The following is a 12,398-nucleotide window of genomic DNA, read 5'->3' on the forward strand; positions in this document are numbered from 1 at the left end:
AAGTCAATTGCCATTTGTCCAACGATAATGGAGTAATGTGTTTAGAGACGTAGACAATATGCATACCAGGTACATAAAAGTCAGGTGGTGTCATAAACATTTACACAATGATGTTAATGATGTAGGCTGGATGATGTCGTTAATCATACTCATTGTGAAAATATGCAAGTGGTGTGGTCCTAAATTTTTCAGTGTGGGGACACTCACCATTTTTATAGTAAAGTAAAAGAAACACTAATTTATTTGACCAGATATGATATATTGATTAATAGACTAATAGAGAGCGATTTGACCATAAAGAAAAAATCATTTCAAAATAAACATTTGGATGATGAGCTTAATACAGATAATCGTAATTACATCTTCCCCACAACCTTAGTTTATTTCTTTATTCTCTTCTCCTCTTTGCGCTTTGGCTCTGCAATTTTCTTAATATTTTCAGTTGCTGGAAAGAAAACGGAGTATTGTAATTATTTACTGTTTTGGAAAGAGAACTTACAATAATTTCATTATGTGTTGGATATAGTTAATTTTAACTGCCAAACAATGTTGTTAATTCAAAACTACTTTCTAAACTTTATTTGAAATAACCTAGTGAAAAGACTTGTTGAAAAGACCAGAAAGCTTGCTGACCAGTAAGTAAAAGTGCAACCACTATTGGGCGTTGAATCCATTCCTCCTGTATACATGAAGCCAACCACTTATTAGCTATCAAAACCACTATTTACAAGTATTGTAGCAATTTGCATAGGCCTACTTTATTTCAAAGTATATTTCACTACAACGTACTAGAGATGAAAGTCCACAATCCCATAAGCAAGTTTCCTCTGTACCTTATCTCTGTGGTTATTACAATTTAAATTATTTTATTTTTGTAAAATAACACAAATCAGCAGATATGACATATTAAAATGTTACCGAACATAGTAACCATGATTTACTGTCTTCAGCTGATCAAGAAAAGATGTTTCAGTAGGGCAAGACCTATGATTACATCTTTCACAACTATTATAGATAGAACTAGAAAATCCGTTACCATTATACTTGTAGTTTTAAAATAAAAATTAGCGTAGTCACAGTGAATCAAGGTAGGTACATAGGAAAACTTGCTTATAGGACGATCATGCACTTTCAGCTCTGTATGTTGGCCGTAATTATACTTGTGACGAGCAAGAAAGAGCTTGAGCAGCAAGCACTGTGGAAATTCCTATTGCACAGGGCACAAAGTCCTCCTTCACCGTGAGCCTTGAGGACAAGTTTTCATGAGGTGGGACGTGGTGGTGTTTGACTTTACCCTAGACACCAGCGACTAGTGCTAGACACCAGTTAAGTGTACCATGGATTGTTTCCTCTGAACTAAACTTCTCTGTGGTGTAATTGAATTACACACTGACAGAGTGCACTCATACTTATTTCTAACAATTTATTGTAAATGTAGCATATTTGATGTCACATCAACTGTCACAGGAACAAAATATAATATAATTGTACTACAGTATACTCCGAAAGTGGATCATTTGCCAATGTCTTTTTGAATAAAAATTGCCATAATTATAGGTTGGTCCTAATAAATGAGATGTGGACTACTGCAGTATCCAAAATTCGTTGGTTAAATCTACGACATCCTCTACCTTATGCATACCTAAGAACATTCTTATATCATAATTTAATAAGATCAGTGTTTATGATTCTACTTTGATCGTTAGTAGTCCATCCATACTCACCAACATAAGTTAAGGCTGCCGGGTTTATATGATAAGGGTCATATTCTTCATCCAGTTTAAACTCAGTGTAGTCTTTCGGTTGTGCGAGTTGTCGTATTCTTTCTGGACACTCGTATTTTTTATCTTCTTCCACTTTCAGCTGAGGTACAAAAGAATACAACTAATAATCTTGAGCTCATTTTCTTTACTTGCAATAATTACTTTACTTAGCAATGTCACATTTAATAAAAACAATGAAATTCTTTTACGTTTGGGATCTGAGTACAATGTCAGATACTGTATGTTATTAAAGTACTGTAGTGAAAATTAAATGTTTCTGTGATTTATAATATTTTTAAGGTTGAATAGTGTAATTTGGTGTACAGAGTGATTACTGAAGAAAGCCTGTTTCCAAATTAAGATTCAACTAACAGATTTAATTAGTTGTCTATTAATAAACTTAATAAATCGAATAAAACTGTAAAATTCTCCAAATCCTGAATATCATTTTGTTAAGAGGGTTTGATCATAGGTTACAGACTCCATCACGCTCTAGTTCTGACCAAGGTAGTTCAAAATTCAAAATCCTTTTGTTATTTTTGTTGTTTTTGTCTCCTGATCACAATTTAAATTAATACTAGAGGCTTAAACATCTTTAATCTGTCAGTATGATCAATAAGTTGAATGACGTTGGGAAATGTTCTTTTATCGCCTGTGGATGACCTCATTTCCGGGTTGAAACCGGTCCCCACTCATCAGTGACATTAATCACACTGACGGATTAATGGTATTTTAATCTTTATTTGTCATTAAGTAAGTCTTAAGCCGGGTTTTCCTAGGCGCGTAGTCGGCCAGCGGAGAGAGGAATGCGGAGAGCGGACTCAGCTTGTCTTAGGTAATTTAATGTTACTGTTTTCCTAGCAGCGGAGCGGAATGCCATGTTAATTTCAATTCCGCTCTCCGTTGTCCGCTCTCCGCTGGCCGACTCCGCGTCTAGGAAAACCCAGCTTTACAATAGACTTTGACAATGTTTTCTTAAATCTAACAAACAATTAATTTTATGTTAAAGTAACAGCAAGAATTCACCAAATGAGTAGAACTCCAATTTAATCATTTTTACTTCTTAAAATAAACCTGTTTGTTTGAAATCTGACACCAGCAGTGTTCTTGACTTCATCTACAACTAATTCTAGCTCTCTCTATGGCTCTCTATGGAATTATGGGGTATGCCCATATTAAGAAGTCTGATCAAATTAGCCAATAATGATTTCAAGGGAAATCAACCGCTCCAGTAAAGTATATGAATATGAATTGAATCCTTTGTTTGGCTTTCTGTAGGAAGGGTGTTAATATTGAAATCGGTTGTGAGTTAGAACAATTTGTTTGAGAAACAATCTTTAGACTTATAAATTGATATTGGAGTGTTAATTCATAAGCAACCCTCAACCATTAAAGTGTGCAATTTTGTATGTTTCAAGTACTTTATTGCTGCTTTTACTAAAATCAATAACTAATAGAAGTCATGTTAGTGATATAAAGTAGTTAATTATTTGTGAGTTTGTAATTTATCAATAGTAAACTTGCCTTTTTCACATGTGTAGGCACTGGAGGAAGTTCAAACTGCTTCATGAACCTTTCCGCAGGTTGACATAATATCTTTATTCGAGGTAAGAAATAAGACAGGGGTTTAGCTGGTTTCTGGAAAACAAACACTTGACATATTATTTCCAATTGTAACGCAGTTGATCTGAAATAAATTTGATTTCAAATCACCTGGATGAAAAAGCATTTTGACTGAAATATGATACAATCTCAGTATGAAAGAAGAACAGTCCTATTCTGTCACTAGTTGAGTAACTATTCTTGTTTACAGAAAAAACACTTAATTTTATATTCTTGAGACACCTTAAGATTAATAAAACTAGGTGGCGTTTGCAGAGGCATCCACAAAATTGAGCGGAGTCATCAGGGGTTCATACTATATTGTTTTTGTCATACTGCAGTAAAAACAGTCGTTTTTAATGCATGCGTTGCGGGTCTAAAGTAGCATTTTTACTCTTTAGGGAGTAAAGATCGTTTTTAGCCTCTATGGAGTAAAAATCAGTTGTTGACAACTCAGTTGTAAATTTCTATTGTAAACGATTGCATGTATCGAAATATGTATCGATTTGTGCTTTGTAATCATTTTAACCTACAGTCTACAGTCTCTTCCCATAGCATTTTAGCATTGCAGATACATGCAATGCCCATTCATTCCCACATCCATTCCACACTCAACACTGCTCACCTTTACTACTTCCTTCATCACCCCCTACGTCCTGGACCTGTTTCCCTCTCTTCCCATAGCATTTTAGGATTACAGATACATTAATGTAATTGCCAAAGGCAGTTCCCACACTCTGCACTGCAAGCCTTACTACTTCCTTCACCATTTCCTACGCCATAGACCTGTTTAGACCCTTCTCGTAGCATTTAAGTATTAGAATTGACTATATATTGGTATATTGACTATATAATGGTATTAGATACATTTATCTAACTGCCCAAACGGTTCCCCCACTCTCCACTGCCAGCCTTTAAAACTTCCTTCACCACTTCCTACGTCGTAGGGCCTGTTTCCTTCTCTTCTCTTAGCATTTTAGGATTGAAGATACATTAATCTAACTGCCACAGACGGTTCTCACATTATGCTCATACTTTACTACTTCCTAAGCTACTTCCTACATCGTGGACCTGTTTTCATCACTTTCCATAGGTAGCATTTTAGTATTTTAGATACGTTAATATAATTGCCACAAACATTGCCCACACTTCACACCGCTAGCCTTTACTACTTCGTTCACCATTTTCTATGTCGTGGGCATGCTTCCATCCCTTCTTATAGCATTTCAGCATTGCAGATAAGTTAATCTAACTGCTACAAAGGGTCCCCAGTTCCCACACTCCACACTGCTCACCTTACTACTTCCTTCACCTCTTCTTACGTCGCGGGCCTGTTTCTCTCTATTCCCATAGACTTTTAAGATTGTAGATACCTTAATCTAATCGTCATAAACAGTTCCCACACTCCGGACAGCTCACATTTACTGCTTCCTTCACCACCTCCTACGTCTCGGACCTGTTTCCCTCCCTACCCTTAGCATTATTGGATTGCAAATACCTTAATCTATTGGTTATAAACATATCCCACACTCTGAACAACATTTCCTTTACTACTTCCTTCGCAACTTCCTACGTCACCGACCTGATTCCCTCCCTTTCCATAGCATTTTAGGATTGCATATACCTTAATCTAATCGGCATAAACAGTTCCCTCACTCCGGACAGCTCACATTTACTGCTTCCTTCACCACCTCCTACGTCACGGACCTGTTTCCCTCCCTTTCCATAGCATTTTAGGATTGCAGATACCTTAATCTAATCGTCATAAACAGTTCCCAAACTCCGGACAACTCGCCTTCACTACTTCCTTCACCACTTCCTACGTCACGACCCGTTTCCCTCCCTTTCCATAACATTTTAGGATTACAGATACCTTAAACTAATCGTCATAAACAGTTGCCACACTCCGAAAAACTCGCCTAAACTACTTCCTCCGCCACTTCATACGTCGCGGACCTGTTTTCCTCCCTTCCCATAGCATTTTAGGTTTGTAGATACCTTAATCTATTGGTCATAAACAGATCCAACACTCCAGACAACTCGCCTTTACTACTTCATTCACCACTTCCTTCGTCACGGACCTGTTTTCCTCCCTTCCCATAGCATTTTAGGTTTGTAGATACCTTAATCTAATCGTCATAAACAGTTTCCACACTCCGGACAGCTTGCCTTGACTACTTCCTTCACCACTTCCTACGTCGCAGACCCCTTTTCCTCCCTTCCCATAGCATTTTAGGTTTGCAAATACCTTAATCTAATGGTCATAAACAGATTCCATACCCCGAACAGCTCGCCTTTACTACTTCCTTCACCAATTCCTACGTCTCGGACCCCTTTTCCTCCATTTCCATAGAATTTTAAGAATGCCTTTAATATTACCTTTATCTAATCGTCATAAACAGTTTCCACACTCCGGACAGCTCGCCTTGACTACTTCCTTCACCACTTCATACGTCGCGGACCTGTTTTCCTCCCTTTCCATAGCATTTTAGGTTTGTAGATACCTTAAGCTATTGGTCATAAACAGATCCAACACTCCAGACAACTCGCCTTTACTACTTCCTTCACCACTTCCTACGTCACGGACCTGTTTCCACCCTTCCCATAGCATTTTAGGATTGCAGGTACCTTAATCTAATCGTCATAAACAGTTTTCACACTCCGGACAGCTCGCCTTGACTACTTCATTCATCACTTCCTACGTCGCGGACCTGTTTTCCACCCTTCCCATAGCATTTTAGGATTGCAAATACCTTTATCTAAGGGTCATAAACAGATTCCATATCCCAAACAGCTCGCCTTTACTACTTCCTTCACCACTTCCTACGTCGCGAACCTGTTTCCTTCCCTTCTAATAGCATTTTAGGATTGCAGATACCTTAATATAATCGTCATAAACAGTCCACACTCCCTACAGCTCGCCTTGACTATTTCCTTCACCAATTCCTACGTCGCGGACCCCTTTTCCTCCCTTCCAATAGAATTTTAGGAATGCCTTTAATATTACCTTTATCTAATCGTTATAAACAGTCCCCACACTCTGGACAGCTCGCCTCGACTACTTCCTTTACCACTTCCTACGTCGCGGACCAGTTTTCCTCCCTTCCTATAAAATTTTAGGAATGCAGATACCTAAATCTAATCGTCATAAACAGTTTCCACACTCCAGACTGCTCTCCTTTACTACTTCCTTCACCACTTCCTACGTCACGGACCTCAAGCTAATGTCGTCATTTGATTATATTTATGATCCATACCGTTTCTGTTCTAATATCTGTGGATTAATGCTATCAGCTATTTCTTTTCTACTGCATTCAAAAGTCAACAGCTGATCATATGTTTTTGTTTATGTGTCAAATACTGCTTCCATAAGGATTACATTGAAACTTTGAGACCTAGTGGGGCGGATTCCTGAGAGACTTTTTTAACGCCATATAGATGTTGGCACTCACCGATATGGTCTCTATCACCATGCAAAATTTGAAAACGATTGATTCATCCGTCTAGGAGGAGTTTGCGTATTACGAAATGCATAAGAGTCGACGTATAAGAGCTTCGCTCGCTCCGCTCAATAATAGCTGAGTTAATAAATATGTTCTAATGAAGTGTTTAGCAAGACCAAAATATTGTGGAAAACACAACACCAAAAAGTGCTCGGTGAATTCTACCAGGGAAAAGTACGGAGGAATAAGTGCCTAGGACTTTTGCTAGTGACGGGTACTTAGTACCTTCCCCCACCTTCAAAGCACTTTCCGACCGTATATAAGGAGCATCCTTGGGAGACTCGAGTCTCTGGGCCCGATCCCGCCAGTAGGCGCCACCGGTGGGGTATGCACCGGTGAGGTGTGTAGAGCCCAGTACACCCCGCACTAGAAGCGTCTTGAGCCCCGTGCAGCTGGTTGTCATGTTGACCCCCGGCATCCGTTTATTTCAGTTTAAGTCCCTGGTGGCCAAAGGAGCTGCCTCCCGCGACCATGAATCTGTCTGGAGGGGGATGTAGAGGCCCTTTACAACGATAGAAGAGATCTGTCTGTAAGAGATGGCAATCTGCTTCCGACAGTGGGGCTGGCGACCTCTTTTGGAGAACCTGCTGTGATTGGGACACTGTGAGCTGGCCAGCACTTCAGGAGACGATACCCGTTGAGGAATGTAGGAGCCGAGTCGAGAGGTCAACGTTGATCCAGGACAACAGAAACAACAGAGGGGTCCTGAGCCGATCAACTCAGACGTCAAAGGACCACCTAACAAATTGCCCTGCCTGGTCTCTGGGATACGTGAGCCAAAGACAATTGTATATTTCTGTAAATAGTTTTGTAAATAAATAACCTTGAGATTAAATAAATGTATTGAAACGCTGCAAATGTTCAGTCAGTAAAAAAGACTTTAAAAAATCTGAAAAAGTCTGAATGCAGGAATAAGGTAAAATTTGAGAAAGTGCCTTACAATGTACAGTTTCAATTTTAAAATGTAGGTAGACATTAAGTTATATGTTCTTTATTCGTGTTGTTTTACAGTACGGGAATTAAAGGGGGATTTTTTTAAAGGGATTTTTCTTGTCATCACATACATATCCACAGATTTTGAGAAACTGCTCATCTTCTGTAGTTTTTGTCTAAAGTGTTAAGGTTTTGTACAATTGCCACTAAAAGCAATGAAATTGATTTACTCAAGTCTGTGTGAATCATTGCTTAGATATGGTGTAAGGTCATGGGGAGCAGCATCAAACACAGCCATAATGCAATTAAAAACCGTGCAAAGCAGGATAATCAAAACAATGACTAAGCTTGATTCTGCTGATCTGGTTGATAATCCCATGCTAGGTTATCAATTGGTCAACGTTTTGCCAGTTAAAGGGCTGTTTAAGTTTATAATTACAACATATTATTATTTTTCAGATGAGTTCAAAAACCTTAATGTTCATAGTTACAACTCAAGTCAAATGTTCTTTATTTCGTGCCAAGAACAACAAATAAATAGGTATATTATAAAAGAACAAGGGAATATTTAGTTCCATTCTTGTTAAACAGTTTACCAGTACAGCTGAAGAATATATGTTACTGTAGAGTTTTAAAGAAGAAGTTACAGAACTTATATCTAGATCTGAGTTAAAGATAACTGTGTTTCATATTTTATCATTGTTGTTCACTGTTCCAAATGTTTATTATTGTTACTTTTTTAATAGTTTTAAATCAGTTTATTACTGTTACTTTTTTCATTGTTTATTAATAACTGTTAAAATCTGACTACCTACTTTAAATTCTATGATTGGTTTGGTATATTATTGAATTCTTACAGAAAAACAAGGGAAACAAAAGACTGATTGAATAAAAAAGCACTGTGAAATAACAAAATTAGAATAATTGCTGCAGACAAGCCATATTGGCTTTTGTGGTTTGGAATTGTATGTGTTGTAAATTTGTATTTTTTTTAATAAAAAAAAATGATATATATGTTTGAAAAATATATGTCTACCAGTGCACTTACACGCATAGTTACAATGTTGTGTGGCAGGACTATGGAAGGGATATGCATTTTCTTTTTCATAACTATTTTTGGTGTCTTAACCTGAATTATGGTTTGAACACTGTATCATAAAGGTATTGTAGGATATATCAAAGTGGATACTACAATGGCTAAGATACGTGAGAAAATAGAAGATTTAATTTTAAGGCTGATTTTAAAATAAGATGCTTTAACATGTTGCATTCGAACATTTAAAATAAACCTACCCCAAACTTTTCTTGAACTAAATGCTGTAATAAACTTAAAACTCTCGAGACTGGAAATAAGTTAATTAGTTTTGAACATTGTGTTCTCTTGATAATGGTAGGTGAAGAAAGGGATTGTTGATCTACTAATAAACCCACCTTTTTTTCTTCTGGAGGCTTGAAAGTGATGCGCCTTTGAGCAAGTATAATGACCCTCTCTTTAGAATACAATCTTCTTTTACCTTTTGATGATTTCCTGTAAAGATATTTATTTTATATTAATGCAGGCTTAAAAATATTGTGTTTACAGTACTACAATTGTGGATAGTTAATAGTCGTAATGTTCTTTGTGGTCTTCAACCATAAAATTATTATTTTTTTAAAGGACTGTTTACAAATTTCTAACCATAAAGTTGACTAGCAAGATCAGTTTCATTGGTATTGGGTATTGAGGTGTCTTCACACATAAGAGATTTACAGAAACAGGGTTGTTATTAAAAGATTTTCCTTTTTTTTACAGTTTATATTTAATGGGATTTTAAGCTACCAAATTCATTGTATACGCACATTATGCACACAAATGTAACATACACACAGAGCCAATGGAGTGTATGAGACAATTTTCAAATTCTTTATCAGGAGACAGTCACACAACGTCGTAACGAACAGAAAAAATATACATTACTGAAAAATGAAATACTACCTTGTTGGTTTCTTGACGGCCTTTTCCTTGAGTGCAGGCCGAGCCAGTTCCAAGATTCTCTGGGAAGGTTGGTACTGCAACATCGCAGGATCCACCTGGCCTGGAGACCTGGGCCTGGAATTTTATATGAATTTTATTCATATTATCAGACCTAGTAAAAATGCTGTAAAGGGGTATAATCAAACTCTTCATTGTTTAACACGATTTTACTGACAATAGCCACTAAAACTGCTGACAGTTTTAGAGGTTAATAAAACAATTATAGTGTCATTAACACAAACTTTTAATAATCATTACTATTTCAAATTAGATATTTTTTGTCTCATAATCTAACTTTTTGTATTAACTTACAATATTTTTTTAGGTAATTTTTTTGTTCTGTGCTCAGTATTTTCTATTAGGCTATTGTTTACACTGTATAAACTAACTTAAATGGTTAGGTTAGGATGAGTACTAGCTACCATTGACTATTTGATACTAAAATACGGTATAGGTACTCTATCTATATTGACCAACTGTCGCCAAATTTTTATTACTTATTTTTTGTTACTACATATAGTTGATGGTTCAATCTCTTAGTTTTACTTGGTAGTACACAAGTTGTAGTCAACAGAAATTTGTAATTTAGATCAGCACAATCTGTTGCTGGCTTACATCAACTACGACGATTTTGATTAAAAACTAGCGACAACTTTAACTTGGCAATGGAATGTCTAGTGGTATCAATAGTCAATTATACTATGTACACAAAAACAAATTTGCACCTGTACACAAACTTTGGAATCTAAACAAATAATACACCAAGGCCCCAGGCACCAGAGGTTTCCTTTTGCCTTGAACCTGACAAAAGTAATTTCTCTCAAGTACGAGCTACAACATTTTTTGTCAGGGTAACTACAGACTATTAGGAAATAGAGTTAGATGTAGTAAAGCCATAGGTGCCTTATCTTTGATAACTTAAAACTTGTGTTACCTTGAAGAACAAATAAGATAGTTACTTACGGAGGGGGTGTGGGGGTTCTTCTAGGTTTTGCCAATTCCTGGGTTCTTCTAGTGGCCTTTGCTCTGAGGGCAGCCACAGGAATAGGTGCTGGCATAGGCCGCTGCAAAAGTTATACATAAAATTTTAATCTAAGCTGGGTTTTTCCTAGAAGCAGAAGCAGAGCGCGAAACACAGAGAGGGAGAGCATATTGTGTTCAGTGTTGGTCCACTTTGCTTCTATAGGAAAACCGTATCCATTAAATTACCTATAAGACAATGAGGATAAGAAAATAAGACAACAGGAGAGTAGCCTTTGCTCCCAACGCTCCGCTTCAGCATCTAGGAAAATCCAGCTTTAATCAAATTCTTTTTCAAAATAAAAATTTCCTAAGATGCACTGTTGTCTTTTGGAAGTACCAGGCATAATAATTATAACTTTTTATGTTCACCAATGAAATGAATTCACAGGAATACATCAGTTTAGTAAGGATTTCAAACCATAATTGGGGTAAGCTTCCTATAAAATTAATGTTCATTTAGACCAATTTTGAAGGGCTCATAAGCATTTCAAATTATGCTTCAATATGATAGGAAGCTATAAGTAGTCTACCTAATTTTGGCTACACTGCTACAGATTTTCGAGGGTGACAAAAATGGTGATAAAATACTTTGGAAAATGAAAATTAATTAAATATTTTAAGAACATACATTTGAAAATGTGACTTTATCAGCATAAAAAACCTGTATGGTATGAATAGAATTACCTCTAATGCTGGATCTGGCCATCTCTGCAAGTATCTAGTTCTTGGTCTTGCCAAAAGCATATCATGCATTCTTTGATTACTTCTCATCCATGCTCTCTTAAATTTTCTTGAGAAATGCATTATATTAATTTAGTTTCCCGAATGGTGTTACAAATACAATTACTGAATACAATTTTTTCAACTGAAACAAACAATTAATTATTTACCAAAACAAAATATAAACAGCTGATCAAATGTTTGTAACAGGCTACAAAGACTATTAAAAGAAATAAAATTATTGATTCATTATCATTCAGAGATGAAAATGTCTACATATTAGAGTAAGGTTAATCTATGGTAAATGATACTCAAACTTGTGAAAGTCAATGTTAAAGGAAGGAGTTTTAGTTAGTTGTTTACCATTTCAATTCCCATTATTTTTTAAACATAGGTTTGTTGGTTTGCTTTTATCCAGATAGATGTTATAGACAAGTCAATAACAAACACATTTACCTCTGACTATGTCAGAAACTTAAGCAATAACTGTCACTGATGTCCCTAGTGAATCGTGATGCTTCTATCTTTGAGTAAAGTCAATGGAATTTACTTTTGGCATTGATAAAAATTTTAACATGTTTTCCAATAAGCATTTTCTTTGTTAAAATTATGGACATACCTAGAGAAAATTAACTTCAATAGAACACTAATGATTTAAAAATGAAAGGAAATATGAATTAAGGCACTTAAGCAGATAAAGGGAAGGAAAATTCAAGAGCGGCTGGAAAATTGTTTGTTTAAGCCAATTTTATAGATTTAAAAGTGTTATTTGTGATATTTAACTTATAACTTATGTTGTTACATACATTCTGGATACTATGAGTAGACTTTCAGTCTATT

At 36.2% G+C, this 12,398-nt stretch overlaps 1 protein-coding gene across 1 annotated transcript; it reads right to left on the reverse strand.

Annotated features, from left to right (window-relative positions):
* Positions 1-238: 238 nt before the first annotated feature.
* LOC128987763 (uncharacterized) lies at positions 239-11,718 on the reverse strand. Its single transcript, XM_054408774.1, has 7 exons — positions 11,523-11,718; positions 10,779-10,879; positions 9,777-9,890; positions 9,233-9,329; positions 3,288-3,401; positions 1,725-1,863; positions 239-445 (listed from the first exon to the last, which is right to left on the reverse strand). Exons 1-7 carry the CDS (start codon positions 11,640-11,642, stop codon positions 381-383), a joined length of 750 nt encoding a protein of 249 aa, XP_054264749.1. The 5' UTR covers positions 11,643-11,718; the 3' UTR covers positions 239-380.
* Positions 11,719-12,398: the final 680 nt, after the last annotated feature.

The sequence above is a fragment of the Macrosteles quadrilineatus genome, unplaced genomic scaffold (genome assembly GCF_028750875.1).
Source record: "Macrosteles quadrilineatus isolate MER2022 unplaced genomic scaffold, UCM_ALF_1.0 Scaffold_2__2_contigs__length_208266976, whole genome shotgun sequence".
Classification (NCBI taxonomy): Eukaryota; Metazoa; Arthropoda; class Insecta; order Hemiptera; family Cicadellidae; genus Macrosteles; species Macrosteles quadrilineatus.